Source organism: Bos indicus x Bos taurus, chromosome 29 (genome assembly GCF_003369695.1).
Source record: "Bos indicus x Bos taurus breed Angus x Brahman F1 hybrid chromosome 29, Bos_hybrid_MaternalHap_v2.0, whole genome shotgun sequence".
NCBI classification, from domain to species: Eukaryota; Metazoa; Chordata; class Mammalia; order Artiodactyla; family Bovidae; genus Bos; species Bos indicus x Bos taurus.
Window position 1 is genome coordinate 33,804,917 of NC_040104.1, and position 19,011 is coordinate 33,823,927.

The 19,011-nt window shown below is 47.2% G+C and overlaps 1 protein-coding gene across 11 annotated transcripts in view; it reads right to left on the bottom strand.

The window, feature by feature from the left end:
• The window catches only part of TENM4 (teneurin transmembrane protein 4), a 1,822,236-nt gene that overhangs the window by 9,858 nt on the left and 1,793,367 nt on the right, over nucleotides 1–19,011 (bottom strand). For all 11 annotated transcript variants that reach the window (XM_027532088.1, XM_027532098.1, XM_027532094.1 and 8 more), the window contains 3 exons: nucleotides 14,165–14,400; nucleotides 10,555–10,851; nucleotides 5,492–7,106 (listed from right to left, as the gene is read on the bottom strand). In XM_027532088.1, coding sequence (XP_027387889.1) covers nucleotides 5,492–7,106; nucleotides 10,555–10,851; nucleotides 14,165–14,400 — 2,148 coding nt within the window. The remainder of the gene's footprint in view (nucleotides 1–5,491; nucleotides 7,107–10,554; nucleotides 10,852–14,164; nucleotides 14,401–19,011) is intronic.

The following is a 19,011-nucleotide window of genomic DNA, read 5'->3' on the forward strand; positions in this document are numbered from 1 at the left end:
TAAATTTTGTCAGACTTCAGTGGAGATGAGGGGGGCACTTCAGGCAAAAGCTGTTGTGTAAGGCAAGGCCTGGAGTGGGCAGGTGAGTATTGGGAACTTTCGGGTAGCCAGACAGCAGTTCAGCAGGGCAGAGAGAGAATCAGAAAGGAAAATGGTGGCTGGGGCAGGAAGAGCCTGAGGTGGCAGGCCGGAGATGATCTGGGGTCTACAGGAGACAGACAGGGTTTCCTTGGTGGCTCAGATGGTAAAGAGTCTGCCTGCAATGCAGGAGACCCAGGCTTGACCCCTGGCAAGGGAAGAGCCCCTGTAGAAGGGCATGGCAACCCACTCCAGTATTCTTGCCTGGAGAATCCCCATGGACAGAGGGGCCTGGTGGGCTATAATTCATGGGGTCTCAAAGAGTCAGACACAACTGAGTGTCTGACACACATACACAGGAGACAGACAGACAGCCTGTGTCCCAGCATGGCTCAGCCTTCCTTGGGAAGGGGCAGCCGAAGATGCCAAGGCAGTTGGTGACCAGAGACTTGAATCTGAAGTCAGGAGAAGGCAGGATTCAGAATTTAGTCTCAGAGCCAGCAACTCTGGGCAGTGGGCATTCAGGTCTGCTTTTGGCTTCTTCCCAAGCAGACAGATCTCTGGTCAGGGAGGTTCTTAGGGTCCAGGCATTGGTGAAACAGTTCATCCCAAAGATGGGAGTGCCCTTTGGTGGTCAACAACCTCATCCCGTGTTGCCTGTACCCTAAAAGCCTCATGTTTGCCTTTTCGGGGCGGGGGGTGGGGCTTGTTTTTGCATTTTGGATGTTACAGAGTCCATCTCTTGGGTTTGAAGCCTGGAGGTACTGAAGCGAAGGGGTGGTAGAAAGAAGATTGGAAACCCAAATTCTACTTCTAGAGAGATCACTTAAGGGAAAGAACATGGTTAAGGCAAGACAAAACCCAGGTCCAAACGCTGGCTCCCCAACTCACAAACTGATCTTGGACATTTTCCTTAATCTCTCTAAGGTTTAGTTTCTTTGTCTGCAAATTGATGGGAGAAATAGTTTTCACCAAGTCATGGAGAAGAATACTAACAATGTTACCAGTTGAATCGGCCATCATATAGCAGGAACTGTTCTGTCTGTTATATAAATGATTGAACTTACTGTATTTTCAAGTGTTCAGCGTGGTTCTGGCTCACAGAAGGTTTTCTGTGTTTCTTCTGTGTTTGAAGAAGAAACACCTATGCCTCCAAGTGCCTGGACCTTCATTTCCTCATTTGAAACACGAGGCGCTTGAATCAGTTTTCTCCAAAGTCCCTATATTCACTGAGTTTCTAAGTATCTCTGATTCTATGAATCATGGCAGATGGTTCTTTGGGAAATTAAAACAAACAGAATGGAGAGGGAAAAAAATGGCTACAAAGCCATTTTGCCTCAGGCTTAGAACTTGCATCTGAATTTGTAGTTGCAGAGGAAAGTTTCTATCAGGAGTAATGAGAATTCCCAGGAAACCAGGGGGCTGAAAAGAGGCCTGGGCCTTAATTATAAGTGATGGAAGGTGGGAAACTTTCCGTTATGCCTTTAGGAAAAATGCTGAAAACTGATTTATTCATTGGTTTTTCTACTGTGCTTTTCTAAAGAGTTGGGAATGTTCCCTTTCTTTCCTATGACATCAGAGGTAGATGTTCCCTCACATTAAATAGCTCTTCACCAATCCGTCTCAGACCTCAGCATGGCTGCCTGGAACAGTGATGGAGAATAACAATCCCTTTTACATGAACACAGCTGTGCACTTTACAGAGAGAACTCACCTAAGAATGAGGATCCTGGAGTCAGACACAGCAGCGGTCTAAGCTCAGCCTCGCCCCCTCTACCTGGGCTGGTTCCTTTTCTTCTCTGACCCTCACTTTCTGCCTCTGTAAATGGCGTCAGTACTCCCCATCTCACAGGCAACAGGGATGGTCAAGTGCAAAGGTGTATATGAGGGATCAGTGGTGGACATTTTAAAGTTGCATTCCTAGCATCCCATTCTGCCTTTTCTCTCTTTTTGAGGTACGCGTGTATTTTTAGGGATGCTGACTCCACCTAAGGATTCCTCATTGGAGCATGCGAATGACCTAGGCTAAGCCAATCAATCAGTACATTCTATCTCCCCAGCCATAGTGGCTGATTCAGAGGTCATCATGTGATATAAGTCTATCCAATACAGGCTTAAGACCCTATGCATCCATGTTCAGTTGCTAAGTTGTGTTTGACTCTTTTGTAACCCCATGGACTGTAGCCCACCAGGCTCCTCTGTCCATGGGATTCTCCAGGCAAGAATACTGGAGTGGGTTGTCATTTCCTCCTCCAAAGGCTCTTTCTGACCCAGGGATCAAACCTGTGTCTCCTGCCTTGACAGGCAGATTTCTTTACCACTGAGCCACCTGGGAAGCCCTAAGACCCTATACTGGAGTCTATCTCAGGACCCTTGAAGACATTTTTGGAAAAAAGATGCCCTTTTTATCATTGTCATTGCTAGATGTGAATGAGGTTGCAGGTAGCCTATGTGGAAGCTAAATGTTTAGGTCTAGTGAGAACTCGGAGAAGGCAATGGCACCCCACTCCAGTGCTCTTGCCTGGAAAATCCCATGGACGGAGGAGCCTGGAAGGCTGCAGTCCATGGGGTCACTGAGGGTCGGACACGACTGAGTGACTTCACTTTCACTTTTCACTTGCATGCATTGGAGAAGGAAATGGCAACCCACTCCAGTGTTCTTGCCTGGAGAATCCCAGGGACGGGGGACCCTGGTGGGCTGCCATCTCTGGGGTCGCACAGAGTCGGACATGACTGAAGGGACTTAGCAGTTAGCAGTGAGAACTAGTTGCATCTTGGCTTTTGGTAGTAAAATGGTTTTTCGCACCATTTTTTCTTCAGCTACAGTAACCTGCCAAGTCATCTACCAGGAACCTCACTGGAGGATGAGGCACAGGGCAAGCTTAATCCAGACAGATATAAGTTGAACATCCTCACAACCCACTAAGGTGTTCTAGGGCTGGCAGCAAGCTGAGCAGGGTGAACGATGGGCAACCTTGTTGGGATATTCCTGTGCATCCTCAGGTCCAAAGGAGGTTTTCGTCTCACCTGCTTACCACTGTGTCCTCTCTTCCTGCCCACTCTTGGTACTCTAGCTCTCTAGAGGACCATCTAGAATTCTTCTCTGAATGAAGACTAATCCTCTAGGCCTCTGTCAGCAGAAACAGGTCCAGCCTGAGCCACCAAGTTTGGGGCCCCAGGAAGCCACCACATGCCTAAGGGGCTCTCGTGTAGGCTGTACACGCTGCCTTCTGCACTTTGGCATGCGCGGCCCCCTCTCCCTGGATCATCCTTCTTCCCATCACCTGGTGAAAGTCCACTCGTAAGTGGACCTCATGCATCAGGGGTTCCCCGGGCGGAGTCAGCCATGTCTCCTGACATGTCTCCTGATGCTTTCACTGACCATCACGGCAAACGTTCACCACGGGCCTCTCATACTTCAGAGTGCGTGTCTATCTGGCCTCATGCAGGGTGAATTTCTGGAGGGCAGGGATGGTCTTTCTATCCCCAGTGCCTAAAACAGTGGCTACACAGAGGAGGCCCTTGTTGGATGAAGGAAACGGCCTTAAATTATGGGGCAAGATGGTGTTATCATGGGACAAAAGAGGGGCAAAGTTGGCATGCCCAACTTTTTGCCCAGTACACATACTCTTCTATAAAAAGGGCTGGTTTTAACCAGACCTGAATCCCCATAGCCTCTCTGACTTGTGAGGTCTGACCTGACTGTGGCTGCTTGCTGGGAGGAGTCTGCTGGAGGCATTTCTGGCATGAGTGACCTCTGGGGCACTTTACACTCAAGTTGGTTTCACAGTAGTGAAGACCAAAGCCCGCTTTTAAAATTGGATAGTAGAGGAACAGGAATGAACACAAGCCATGAGCTGTGCTAGGCAGATTGTCAAATGTATCTTGTTTTATCCCTGCAACCATCCTACTGAGAAGGTAACAGGCAGGAAAGCCAGGGGTCTCTAAACAGAGGAAATAGGGCTGCACATGTCAGATTTTTTTCTTTTAAAATTCTGTGTTGCCATGACGACACCTGGTTCCACCCGAACTTAACTTTTCTCAAACCTTGAGCTCACCAATGCCTTTTTCTTATGGAAATGTTTCTCTTAAGCTATGTTAATGAAACCATGTATTTGCTTTGGAATTTGCCTTCAAAATGGTTCCACCTAAGACTAACTTTTTTTCTTTTCTCAAACCTTGGGCTGACAATGACTCAACAAACCAGTATTCGTATCAACTGCTTTATGGCTGGGGATGACACACCTCGTGCCATCCTATCTCAAAAATGCATATTGTGGGCGAGGGGCCGGTGAAACTCCATCAGCCTCGAGGTGTCTCTCTTATCTGATTAACAGCTTCCTAACAGACATGAAACATCTGGCTAAAGACTAGCAGGGGGGCACTCTTTCTACTCCCCTCTGATGTCTATGTCAGAAGCTTTCTCTATCTCTCTTATACTTAAACAAAGCTTTATTACACAAAAGCTCTGATTGATCAAGCCTCATCACTGGCCCCGGCTTGAACTCCTCTTCTCCGGAGGCCAAGAATCTCAGCATCTTTCACAGCTCAACAACAACCTTTCACTACCAGGGTTTTTTTTTTTTCCCATTTGTCCATCTGTTCTTTGTTCCTTTTGCTCCCTCATCCCCTCCCCTCTTTGGATTATTATTTTAGTCTTCATTTTATCTCCACTATTGACTGATAACCTATGCCTCTGTTTTACCTTTTAATAGTTGCTCTATGATATACAATGTGCATATTAACTTATCAGAGCCAGGGTAGATATTCTAACTTCAATTTATAGATCAGGAAACTGGAATTCAAGGGAAGTTAAGTAAATTTTGTGACTGTCATAGCTTAGAAATAATGGATCTTTCCTCTAGTTCTGTCTCCTAAGTTTGAATTTTCCATTCACATCATCCCAAATAAGATAACTGATTTCTTGTTTCTGATTTTTTTTTTTTTTTTGGTCATACCTTCACTCAGTTTATCAGGGACACATAACCAGCTTGATCTTTGGGTCAGAAACTCTCAGAATACATCCCAAGGGATGCATCCAGTGAAATATTAGGGTTTCATGGTAAAAAAAAGGGGGGTTCATGGTTAAACAAGTTGGAAAAACAGTGGGTGATTATATGAAATTATATGAAACAGTTCCCTTTGCTACAAGACTTCATACAGCCTTTCCTAAGCTGAAATGGATCATGAAAATTTTGGAATGGTGGTTATCCTATCAAACTGATTTGATGCCAAAACCAGTTTTTACAGAGCATTTCTCTTAACTAGTGTTTCTTCAAAAATACTTTGGAAAATACTACTCTAAGAGAAAGTAAATGTTTCCCATTATACCATACTGGCTTTGTCAAGAAAGATGGTCCAAATGACCAGAGCAATCGAGGTCCCTGCCCTCTGAATGAGCCCTGATCCTCACCTGTCATGAAGCACTTGATGTCCTGAGAGTTGCTGATGGGGTTGTTGTTTTTAAACATGTAGAGATTAAAGGGCATGATGTTGCTGCTACTAAGGTGCTTCCACAACTCGTGGTCTGGGCTAGTCCAGCGACCAGCCAGCACGTCGTAATCCCGCCGGCCCATGTGGACAAGCTTGGTGAGTGGATCATAGAGGCCGCCATGGTAGCCAATGATGATCTGGAAGTTGGGATTGGTGTCCATGTAGATCTCCCCATAGGCCGTGTACAGGATCTGCTTGATCATTAAGCCTGTTCCACTGAAGACAGCAAGAGGGGTCCCGATGTTGTCGCAAGCTATATAAAACTCATCTCCACTGCTCAACTCCATGGCAAAGAGGTGCCCTTGCAGGTCGTAGTAGAGGGATGTGATCTCAGAGCTGGAGTGGTTGTAGAGGTGGGTGACCTTGGTAGGGTTGGTCAGGTCTGCATAGAAAAACTGCAGGTGGTGGCTCTGGCTGCTCTTGCTAGACACCCGTCGTCCCAGGCCATCGTAGCGGTACCTGACACTCCAGCCACCACCCCGGTTGTAGGCCTTGATGAGCAGGCCGGCTGAGTTGTACTCAAAGATATCGCTGCCCCGCTGCCTCAAGAAACCGTCCTCGTCCATCTTGTACTGCACGTCGCCCAGCCTGGTGATGCGGTCGCGGAGGTCGTACCGTAGTGGGGTAAGCCGCGCACTATTTCCAGGGCTCAGTAAGTGCAGGTTCCCATTGAGGTCATAGCTGTATCGCCAGAGTGGCTTGTCATTGATGGAGACAGTCTGCAGCTGGCCATCGGCGTCGTACTCATAGGAGTAGCGGGTGGTGTTGGCGTAGGGTCCCACCTTCAGCTCCTTCTTCACCACTCGCCCCATGTTATCATACTGGACGGTCATCCAGTACATGAGCGAGCGGAAGATCTCATATTGCACTTCCTTCATCCGGCCGTAGGCGTCAAAGTGCTTGGTGTGGGTCATGACTGTCGTGGTGATGATCTGGTTAATGTCATAGTAGATGACACCAAACTTCCCGAACTGCTCTGTCTTGCCCGACACGTCATCATAGCGATACAGGTCAATGGGCAGTGGGGTCTCGTTGATCACAGCCTGCATGCTGGTCACCCGGAAGCTGTTGTCATAGTTGTAGTCAAAGCGGGCATTGACCATGCCTTCCTCGGTGAAGCGAAAGATCTGGCGGTCGATCAGGGGCCCGATCTGACGGTAGCGGATAGTGCAAGTGAAGCCCTCGTTCTGTAGGTTGATGGTCTTTAGCATGCCAGCAGTCTCATCGTAGGTGAAGCTCACCTTGGTGGTGTCATACAGCAGCTCGGCCAGCTTGGACAGCTTGCCATACTTGTATATCACCCTGCGGCCAGTGCCCAGGTAGAAGGTGTGGAGGAGGTGCCCATCCTCAGTGAAGTCCTGGATCACTGAGGCATTGCCCTCGGGGGGCTGGTAGATGTTCCTGTAGTAACCCACTGAGCGGATGGTCTCCAGTGTCTGCCGAGCCACATTGGGCATGGTCACAGAAGAGAGGTGGTCGTTCTTGTCAAACTCAAAGATGTATTGCCTCTGGCTGTGGAGGAGCAGCACCATAGACTGGAGGGAGAGGAAAACCGAGAGGTGAGAGGAGGGTGCTGGGGAGGAAGGAGAGGTCTGTGAGCCCCAGACTTAAAGGAAAAGAATGAAAGGCCAAGGAAGCCAGTGGTTCTTCTAAGTTATGCCCAAACCAGAGCTTTCCAATCAGTGTGCCCTAGGATAATGCAATGGGGTATAGATGTGCTAAGAGAAGGCCTTCTTGCCACCCTTGGCCTGCCTACAGTGAGCAGCGTTGTCTGTTTGCCCCTTTGTGGGGTATAGAAATGATTTCAGTGTGGGATGGGGTTGAGAGAACTGGCCTAAAGTATAAATATTTGCAGCAGCCTCTCTCTTGGCTCCCTTGCTCCAGATTCCTTCTCAATCTTCCTACCCAAGCAAGAATGATTAAACACAGTCTGATAATGTCCATGTGTGTGCGTCACTTCAGTCGTGTCTGACTGTGCAATCCTATGGACTACAGCCTGCTAGGCTCCTCTGTCCATGGGATTTTCCAGGCAAGAATATTGGAGTGGGTTGCTGTGCCCTCCTCCAGGGAATCTTCCCAACCCAGGGATTGAACCCATGCCTCTTATCTCTAACTGTATTGGCAGGCAGATTCTTTACCATTACTGCCACCTGGAAAACCCCTGATAATGTCTATTGCCTGCTAAACAGCTTCTGTTGACTCCCTATGGCCTATAGGATAAGACCTGTCTGAGAAGGACATTTAAGGTTTTGCATAATTGTTTATGTAGTAACAGGTCATACACCCCCCCAGGGGTAGGGTGGGCTGTGATGGGAATGGGGAAACCTGGTTTCTAATAACGGACTCAGTGTATGGCCGTGGACAAATTCTTTCCCTCTGCGTTCAGATTTTCAGGTCATGTTGGATGACCTTCAGGGTATCTCTTAACACTGCCACAAATAATACTCTTGCAGATGTGAATGCTGCTGGTAGGGGAGACGGGTCACAGATCAAGCAGAGCCTGGGCCTGGACAGCTGACCAGGTGTAGAACACAAAGCCAGGATCTGGGTATCAGAACTGTGGCATGAAATACAGACTGTTTCATGAATAAGTCAGTAGGTAACAGGCCAAAAGACATCTGGGCATCAAAATTACCATTTCTCTTCTTTGAGACCAACTTTTGATTAGAGGCCTTTTCTGATTCCTAGTTCCTAGGATGAAATGAATGCAGAGTTCCAAAGAATAGCAAGAAAGCCTTCCTAAGTGATCAATGCAAAGAAATAGAGGAAAACAATAGAATGGGAAAGACTAGAGATCTCTTCAAGAAAATCAGAGACACCAGGGCAACACTTCATGCAAAGATGGGCACAATAAAGGTCAGAAACAGCATGAACCTAACAGAAGCAGAAGATATTAAGAAGATATGGCAAGAATACACAGAAGAACTGTACAAAAGAGATCTTAATGACCCAGATAACCATGATGGTGTGAACACTCACCTAGAGCCAGACATCCTGGAATGTGAAGTCAAGCGAGCCTTAGGAAGCATCACTATAAACAAAGCTAGTGGAGGTGATGGAATAGCTCAAATAGTTGAGCTATTTCAAATCCTAAAAGATGATGCTGTGAAAGTGCTGCACTCAATATGCCAGCAAATTTGGAAAACGCAGTAGTGGCCACAGGACTGGAAAAGGTCAGTTTCATTCCAGTTCCAAAGAATGACAATGCCAAAGAATGTTCAAACTACCGCACAATTGCACTCATTTCACATGCTAGTAAAGGAATGCTCAAAATTCTCTAAGCTAGGCTTCAACACTATGTGAACCGAGAACTTCCAGATGTTCAAGCTGGATTTAGAAAAGGCAGAGAGGAACCAGAGATCAAACTGCCAACATCTGTTGGATCATAGAAAAAGCAATAAAGTTTCAGAAAAACACCTACTTCTGCTTCATTGATTATGCTAAAGCCTTTGACTATATGGATTGCCACAAACTGCAAAATTCAGAAAGAGATGGGAATACCAGACCACCTTACCTGCCTCCTGAGAAATCTGTATGCAGGTCAGGAAGCAACAGTTAGAACTGGACATGGAACAACAGACTGGTTCCAAATCAGGAAAGGAGTACTTCAAGGCTGTATCTTGTCACCCTGCTTATTTAACTTTTATGCAGAGTACATTACGTGAAATGCCAGGGTGGATGAAGCACAAGCCAGAATCAAGACTACTGGGAGAAATAGCAATAATCTCAGATATGCAAATGATACCACCCTAATGGCAGAAAGCAAAGAGGAACTAAAGAGCCTCTTGATGAAAGTGAAACAGGAGAGTTAAAAAGTTGGCTTAAAACTCAACATTCAAAAAATGAAGATCATGGCATCCGGTCCCATCACATCATGGCAAATAGATGGGGAAACAATGGAAACAGTGAGAGACTTTATTTTCTTGGGCTCCAAAATCACTGCAGATGGTGACTGCAGCCATGGAATTAAAAGATGCTTGCTCCTTGGAAGAAAAGCTATGACAAACCTAGATAGCATATTAAAAAGCAGAGAGAGACATTAATTACTTTGTCAACAAAGATCTGTATAGTCAAAGCTATAGTTTTTCCAGTAGTCATGTATGGATTTGAGAGTTGGACCATAAAGAAGGCTGAGTGCTGAAGAATTGATGCTTTTAAACTGTGGTGTTGGAGAAGACTCTTGAGAATCCCTTGGACTGCAAGGAGATCCAACCAGTCAAGTTTTAAAGTCAACCCTGAATATTCATTGGAAGGACTGATGCTGAAGCTGAAACTCCAATACTTTGGCCACCTGATGCAAAGAGCCTACTCATGAGAAAAGACCCTGATGCTGGGAAAGACTGAAGGGAGGAGAAGAAGGGGACAACAGAGGATGAGATGGTTGGATGGCATCATCGACTCAATGGACATGAGTTTGAGCAAACTCTGGGAGATGGTCAAGGACAGGGAAGGTGAAGGACGTGGCATGTTGCAGTCCACAGAGTCACAAAATGTCGGACATGACTGAGCTATTGAACAACAACAGGATGAAATGAAGCCTGATTTGAAGCAGAAAGACTTCCTAACGCCACTCTTAGCATGTGACATGCAGGATTAAGCACCTCTTGCTTAATACTGATCCCCTGGCCTCCGTCTTGTTCTCTGTGACCAGGTCACACCAGGTACCCTAGACCTGGGAGCAGACTCCAAATCCTGCTCCATAAGTCCAGATAGTATTTGGGCCTAGCTCCCATCTATCAGGTGAGACTTTTACATTCTCCCACCCAGAAGCTTCCATATGTCATACCCTCACCATAATCCATCCAGACTCCACCCAGGAAGCCCCTGACCCTCTGATCCAGATTTTCCTGAACATTTCCTTTCGGAGACCACATGGGTCAGATTTATCCCATTGAGGTCAGCAGGCTGGGCCTGGGCTTAGGTTGAGCAGAACGAAGATCTTCTATATGGCAAGGCCAGTGATGGAGGGAGACAGACACCTGCCTTCTCTAAGTAGGTGTAGCTCCATGTCTTCCCGTCAGCGAAGATCCTGGATGTGATGCGGCCCGCCTGGTCGTATTCCATCCTCTCAGACATGATGCCCCTCTGGACACCGGCGATGTGGCCCCCCGGGGAATAGGTCACGTTGACGCCGTTCAGCCTGCTGCTGGGTGACCAGAGGCTGGGCCGCCCTGTCTGGTCATACAGGATGCGGAGGGTGAACTTGCGGTGGTCGTCATAGATCTTCTCCGTGCGTGTCACGCGGTCAAAGTCCAGGGACAGGAGGTTCCGGTTGTGAACCTGGAGAAGGGGTAGGCGGACACAGAGTCAGTCTAGACATCGAGAACTCGGTCTGAGAAGCCGCTGAGCAGAGGAGGCGGCACAGGTCTTGGGTGGCAGCAGACAAGGGTTTGGACTGTGGCTCTGTCGCTTGTCAATTCCGCCAAGTTTCCTCATCTGTAAAATGGGAACAGTCGTGCCAACTGCACAGGGCGCTTGTGAGGGTAAAGACAATGCAGAGTCTGGGTAAATAGTAGCACATATGATGCATGTAATTTCCTAGTGCGATTCTCCTGATGAGGAGACAAAAGCAGATCCTTCTTAACTCCCTCCTGGAAAGGGAGTGGCCATGTGGGCCCAGTAAGTCAGTGCCTGACCCCATATTTTATGTGCCCGGCGCTGCTCTTGTGTTTGACACCAGGGAGACCACAGTCAACGACAGGGCTCCAGACCCCGTGACTGGTGAGTGACTGGGCCTGGATTCGACTCTCACCACTGCAACATGCCAACGTATGATCTGTGGTCCTTCTTGGGGCCTTGGAGTCCCCATCCCCTCTGGGGTCTCTCCTGCCCTCTGCCACCACAATCAGGGCCTCCTGGTCATCTCAAGGCATCTTCTTCTTTCTGGAGGCCCTGGGAGGCAGTGTGTGTGTGTGTCTGGGATGCCTTCTCTGGCTGTGGGTCGCCTGGGGAACACTGTCCTAGGTTTTGGAACATTTGCTCCCGGCAGGTGGCACAGTGGTAAAGGATCTTCCTGCCAATGTGGGAGACATGAGTTCTATCCCTGGGTCAGGAAGATTCCTCTGGAGTAGGACACGGCAACCCACTCCAGTATTCTTGCCTGAAAAGTTCTACGGACAGAGGAAACTGGAGCCATTAAATGACAGCAAATGATCGTGGTAATTCTCAGAGGAAGTAGAGACGTGTGTGTCTCACCCTTCTCCCCAGACAAATTCTAAAGCCTTGAAAATCAGGATTTATACTGATGGTGCTGAGACGACTTTAGCTGTGAATGGCCTGGTTATAATAAGGTTGCTTTCCCAGAGGTAATCAAACACAATTGCAGAAGCAAAAACAGTATGGCAGACAATTTCCATGAAAAATCAGAGGTGTTGTTCTTTGCAGAGAGGGCAGAGGGAGAAGCAGCTTCTATACCACCAACGATGATGGGGGCCCTACAAAGCATCTTTGGGAAGGTCCCTTGTGACTCCCCTACAAGGTGCTACCACCTAGCCAGTTGTCCCCCTCTCCCCATGGAGGGCCCCCAGTGAAGAGAAGCTACAGCTCTGCAGCAAAATTAATAAAATTGAATTAAGCAGCTCACTGAGGAACTGCCTAACGCTTCCTGTGCTCGGCAGTGGCGGCAATGAGATTTTACATCTTTCTTTATTAAAAAAGTTCCCAGTTGTATAAAAAATGAACTGCATTACGGGGAGGTGCACCCAGCTAACATTCTCATTCCGTATGCCACCACTGTGGGTGGCCATTTATTTTGGGAGGACTTGGAGGTGGCGGCCACCCGACCGGAGCGTCATTCGTCTCAGCCTAGGAGAGGGACCCATTAATGGCTGGGAAACTTTTGGTCCAGTTCGTGCGGCAGAGAGGAAATCCTAACAGCAGTAATGGCAGCTCTTTATTGAGCACCTGGGGTCTTCCAGCACTGGGCTAGGTGCTTCAGAAATATCATCTGGTTTCTGCAGAGGAATCTGAAGCTTAGAGGGGCTGCTCAAGGCTACATACATGGCCCCCAGGCAGGACTCAAACCTGGGTCAAGCGTTCTACGTAGCCCGTTGCCTCCAATGTGTGTGAAGGACTCCGGGAGAATTCACACAGGGGGCTCGGTGAGTCTGCAGACAGTGTCCTATAAAGAACAAAGACAGCTAGACCTTCCTTGGGGAATCAGTGGAAGGCTGTTTCCTACATCAGATAGATAGCTGTTGAATTCTTGAGGACCACAGGAAGCCCTGTTTTCTGGGCTCCAGTTATGTGATACTGAATCAGGCACATACTTGTCTGCTACGAGAAAGGCACCATGAGACAGTGTGTGTATTTCCAGTGACTGCCTAACTATTCGAGTCTGGAAAACTCCCTCCTCTCTCTGGACCCTGGTTACCTCCTACGTGAAACAGGGCCTTAAATGAACTTTCTCTGCAAGAAATGGCTGGGTGGGGGTGGTGGTGGGTGGGGTGCAGTACAAGACAGCCCTGGCCAGGTTGCATGAGGATGTTTCTGCAGCTTTGAGGAATCAGGAACATGTGGCCCAGTCCTGGGGTGCCCTGCAGCTCAGCAAGGCTGCATGGAGCACCTGTGTGCGGTCTGCGAGGCGCTGTGCTGAACGTCAGGACCAGGCCTTCCATTTCCCTTTCCCCATTGCCTGCCTTTTCTGAAGCTGGAGGGAACTGGAGCTAGGTAATCTGGCCCTGGGGCAGAGGCCACACTGCAAAGACATGTGAGTGAGGCAGCGAAAGTGCTCGTTCTGTGCATCCACATGCAGAAAAGTGCTCTGAGATGCCAGACTCCAGAAGCCAGCCCCCTGGCAGTGACAGCCATGGTGGAGTTGTTTTGCTCACTAAGGAAGGATAACTCCGCCTGGAAGGAGAATGTGGCTTAGGGTCCAAAGAGCTAAACTAAATCTTCATGCGTATTAGCAATGCGTGATAAGAATAACGATGACAACTAAAATAGGTATTACTGACTACTTTTATGTGCCAGATTCCATCAGTTCAGTTCAGTCGCTCAGTTGTGTCCGACTCTTTGAGACCCCATGGACTGCAGCACGCCAGGCCTCCCTGTCCATCACCAACTCCCCGAGTCCACCCAAACCCATGTCCATCAAGTCAGTGATGCCATCCAGCCATCTCATCCTCTGTCATCCCCTTCTCCTCTTGCCCTCAATCTTTCCCAGCATCAGGATTCCATATGAGACACTTTATGTACTATTTCTAATCATTACAGCAACTTGTAAGTTGGTTTCATTGTCCTCATTTTATGGATAATGAAATTGAGGCTTTACGAGGTCATGGATTTGCCCAAAAGTACTCAGGAAACAGCAGAAGCTGGAAACCCGACTCAGAACTGACTAACATCAAGCCAGTGATCCTTTCTCTAGCACAAGTGAAAATACACGAGACTCTGATTACGTGCGCTTGCTTAACGTGTTCCCTTTTGCGGATTAAGACACGGAAGCCCGGGAGCGCCTTCTCCCCTCGAGCGCCTTCTGCCCTAGAGCGCCTTCTCCCCTAGTATAGCTTCCAGACCAGAGCCCAGTCCTCAGAGTCCTCCTCCTCCCTGGCCCCCCGGGACTCAGCCACCCCTGCTGGGAGGCCTTGCTCACCCGAAGCCGGCGCCCGAAGACGGTGATCTGGCCGCGAGCCTGCTCCTTGCGCTGCCGCCACTCCACCAGGTTGAGGCCGTTGTCGATGGGCAGCGTGACGTTCCTCTTGCCCACAGTGGGGTTGACGGTCCCGGCCAGCAGGTGGGGCTCCGTCTGCAGGGCCACCTCCATGCCGTTGGCCAGCAGCAGCCGCAGGGAGCCGTCGGCCCCGATGAAGTAGCTATTCCGGACCTGGTCTGAGGGACAGATGAGGGGAGACTCTGTTTAGGAGGGCTGAGGAGGGACGGAGCTGTACAGCAGAGGCAGAGGTGTGGTCTTCAAATGTGCTTAATGTTTCTGACCACAGAAACAAAACACTGTCATTGAAGAACACGAGAAAAATATATGGAGGTCCGTGAGCTCAGTCTCCAAAGGAAACTACTGTAAATATTTTGGTATGTTCCCAGATTCCACAATATTTCTGAATACATTTATGGTTAAAAATGGCTGCTTATAGAGTTCTTACTGATCGCTGTTATTTTATTGTTGAATATGTTCATAACATTTTTCGTAATGAGTATATGCTATGCCATTATATGGAAATAACAGAACTTATTCGATTGGTCCTCATATAGATATTCTGATTAGTTCCACTTTTGCATGATTACAACCCTGCAAATAAATATCTGTTAATCATTATGCTAAAGTGAAAGAAGTCAGGCACAAAAGGCCTGATATTATATGAATCAGTCCATATTTATGCAATGTCTGCAAAAGGCCAACTTGTAGAGAGAAAGTAGTGAGGGAAAGGGAGAAAGGGGATATGACTGTTAATGACTATGGGGTTTCCTTTTGGGGGTGATAAAAATTTTTCTGAAATTAGATAGTGGTAAAACATCTATTTCTGCTTTATTGACTATGCCAAAGCCTTTGACTGTGTGGATCACAATAAACTGTGGAAAATTCTGAAAGACATGGGAATACCAGACCACCTGACCTGCCTCTTAAGAAATCTGTATGCAGGTCAGGAAGCAACAGTTAGAACTGGACATGGAACAACAGACTGGTTCCAAATAGGAAAAGGAGTACGTCAAGGCTGTATATTATCACCCTGCCTATTTAACTTATATGCAGAGTACATCATGAGAAACACCGGACTGGAAGAAACACAAGCTGGAATCAAGATTGCCGGGAGAAATATCAATAACCTCAGATATGCAGATGACACCACCCTTACGGCAGAAAGTGAAGAGGAACTCAAAAGCCTCTTGATGAAAGTGAAAGTAGAGAGTGAAAAAGTTGGCTTAAAGCTCAACATTCAGAAAACGAAGATCATGGCATCTGGTCCCATCACTTCATGGGAAATAGATGGGGAAACAGTGGAAACAGTGTCAGACTTTATTTTTTGGGGCTCCAAAATCACTGCAGATGGTGACTGCAGCCATGAAATTAAAAGACGCTTACTCCTTGGAAGGAAAGTTATGACCAACCTAGATAGCATATCTAAAAGCAGAGACATTACTTTGCCAACAAAGGTCCGTCTAGTCAAGGCTATGGTTTTTCCTGTGGTCATGTATGGATGTGAGAGTTGGACTGTGGAGAAGGCTGAGCGCCGAAGAATTGATGCTTTTGAACTGTGGTGTTGGAGAAGACTCTTGAGAGTCCCTTGGACTGCAAGGAGATCCAACCAGTCCATTCTGAAGGAGATCAGCCCTGGGATTTCTTTGGAGGGAATGATGCTGAAGCTGAAACTCCAGTACTTTGGCCACCTCATGTGAAGAGTTGATTCATTGGAAAAGACTCTGATGCTGGGAGGGATTGGGGGCAGGAGGAGAAGGGGATGACAGAGGATGAGATGGCTGGATGGCATCACTGACTTGATGGACGTGAGTCTGAGTGAACTCCGGGAGTTGGTGATGGACAGGAAGGCCTGGCGTGCTGCAATTCATGGGGTCGCAAAGAGTTGGACACGACTGAGCAACTGAACTGAACTGAACTGAATGGTTGCACAACTTTGTACATATACTGAAAACCACTGAATTATACTCTTTAATAGTATGTTACAATAATATGTAATAGAATTATATATTTATTAAAAATATACTTTTTGGATAAATCAATGTCTTCACTTTGGGTTATTTAATCAAAGTTGACTCCTAAAAGTAGGAGTCCTAGGGCAAAGGGTTGAACATTTTTAAGGCCTTCCCACTAGGGTAACAACACTCTTTACAATAAGGTGAAAAATAGCTCCAATATGTAAATCAGTGATAGAATGCCAAATATATACGTTTTAAATCACTCTCATGTATATACATATATGACACATATATGTATACATATGACAATGAATTAAAAGTAGACTTAATTTTGAAATTTTAATCCTGATTTTTAATTAGGATCTTTAGCTAATAGAACCTTCTGGAGAAAACGTAAATTTCAGTTGTAAAATGCACATTGTGTTCTTTTCTAAAAATGGAAAAACCTGAGTTTTTACTGCAGTCACCTTCCTCTTGCCCATGGTCAGCTGCTGCTTCTGTCTGCACTGCCCCTCTGTTTAATAAATGCGAGCCCAAGCCCTTCCTTCAAGGCTCTGTGTAAACGTCATCTCTTCCCAGAAGCTTCCCTTGTTCCTCCTTAGCCTCTTTCCAGGTCTCAACAGTGGTCCTGCAGCTAGTGGTGCAGAGGTTCACCACTCCGTGAGTGAATGAACCCTCAAACACTTCAGTGCAGTCGCTCAGTCGTGTCCGACTCTTTGCGACCCCATGGACTGCAGCACGCCAGGCCTCCCTATCCTTCAACTCTCGAAGTTTACTCAAACTCATGTCCATTGAGTTGGTGATGCCATCCAACCATCTCATCCTTTGTAGTCCCCTTCTCCTCCCACCTTCAATCTTTCCCAGAATCAGGGGCTTTTCAAACTAGTCAGTTCTTTGCATCAGGTGGCCAAAGTACTGGAGTTTCAGTTTCAGCATCAGTCCTTCCAGTGAACACCCAGGACTGATGTCCTTTAGAATGGACTGGTTGGATCTCCTTGCAGTCCAAGGGACTCTCAAGAGTCTTCTCCAACACCACAGTTCAAAAGCATCAATTCTTCGGTGCTCAGCTTTCTTTATAGTCCAACTCTCACATCCATACATGACCACTGGAAAAACCATAGCCCTGACTAGACGGAGTTTGCTGGCAAAGTAACGTCTCTGCTTTGGAATCTGCTGTCTAGGTTGGTCATGACCCAGCGGACAGTGAAACGCACTAGCACAGAGACTGAGGGCACAGACTTTGGGCCAGACCTCCTGGACTCAAGCCCTACCTCTGCCGCTCTCTTCCTGCAAGACCTTGGGCAAATTCCTTAGGCTTTCAGGCCTCTGTTCTTTATCTGTACATTAGGGATAACAGCTGTACTGTTAGCTCTCGGGATTAAGTGGGAGGATGACCATGAAGATCTGAGCGCTCAGCCTCTCGCGTGAGTCACGTAAATGTCAGTGACCACCAGCTGCGTGTGCCGGGCGCTGTGCTGGTCACTGTCACGTCTGTCTTTCGTCATCTTTCCTCCATCTCCTCTGCCCCATTTCACATACTTGTCAGAGTGAACTGTAGTACCAGTATGGTCCTTCCATAGCCCCCCCTTTGCCTGCAGATTCATGCGTAAGAGAATGTATCCTAGAGCCTATTTGTCTGGGTCCAAATACCTACTAGTTGTGTGACTTTGGATAAGCCACTTAACCTCTCAATGCCTCATTATCTTCATTTGGAAAAATGGAGATATTAATCGTACCTCAGAGGGTTGTTGCGAGGATTTAAAAAGGATGATGAATATAAAATACTAAAAATATACTTCACACAGAATAAGTGCTCAAAACGTTAGCTCTCGTTGTTATTATTGCATGTGTTCAGTAAACATTTGCTGGATCAGACCAGATATACCCTGGGCTGTGTCAAGCAATGAGGATACAGTGGTTTCTGCAGGGAACCCTCACTGAATTTTTCCTGTGAGAATGGCATCAGATTGGTCTCTCTCCCTCCCACTCCCTCCCTACACCATCTTTCTCCCCTTCTCTCTCCCACACACGCAGAATTCTAAAATCTGCCTCAAACTTGCCATGCATTATTCACTGACAATCTGTATTTTACTCCCTTTGAACAGTGAAAGCCTGTGTCAATTTATCTTTTAAAGCTGTTCCTTGCTGAATCCACATATGTCCATTAATGGTGCCTGCGGATGGAACAGCATCTGCAGAGGCCCCATCTCAAACGATTCCCGTTTAATGTGAGCTGTGACTTCCCAAGGCTGCCGCTCATTAGAAGATGCTTCTTATTTCTTCCCATAGTTCAGACATAAGATGAAACCGAACGAGCTTTTTTGACAAAGACTCTACTGAAGCAGCTGCAAAACCAAGCATCTGAACCTGGTATGAAATGAGGAAAGAGAGCTTGGCAGAGGTACCAAAGAGGATAAAGAGGTATCAGCTTTCCTGGTTTCCGAGATGGACTTTTCACATTTTAAGGTTTCTGAAATTGGAATGTGTCTTAAGTCCTCGTATGGATTTTGAGCAGTGCGTCTCCCGACCCCCTCCACCTGGAAAGTTGTTATTAAATTGATGGTACATTTTAAAACTGAAGAGATGTGTCACCTTTGAATTTTTAAAAGTTGTCTAAATATTAGAAGGCTTGCGTTAACTTTTGAGAAAAACGCTGCAAGCCGGCTTAGACGTATGGAGCAAAAGAGGCAATTCTTAATCATGGGGAAGAAAACAGGTTTGAAGGATAAGATGTTTGTGTGTCATCAGCTGCCCTCTCTTCCTTGGTCGGCCAGAACCCTGGCTGGCTAGGAACTGCTACCTTTTCTCGGAAATAACCCAGTTGGCGCATAA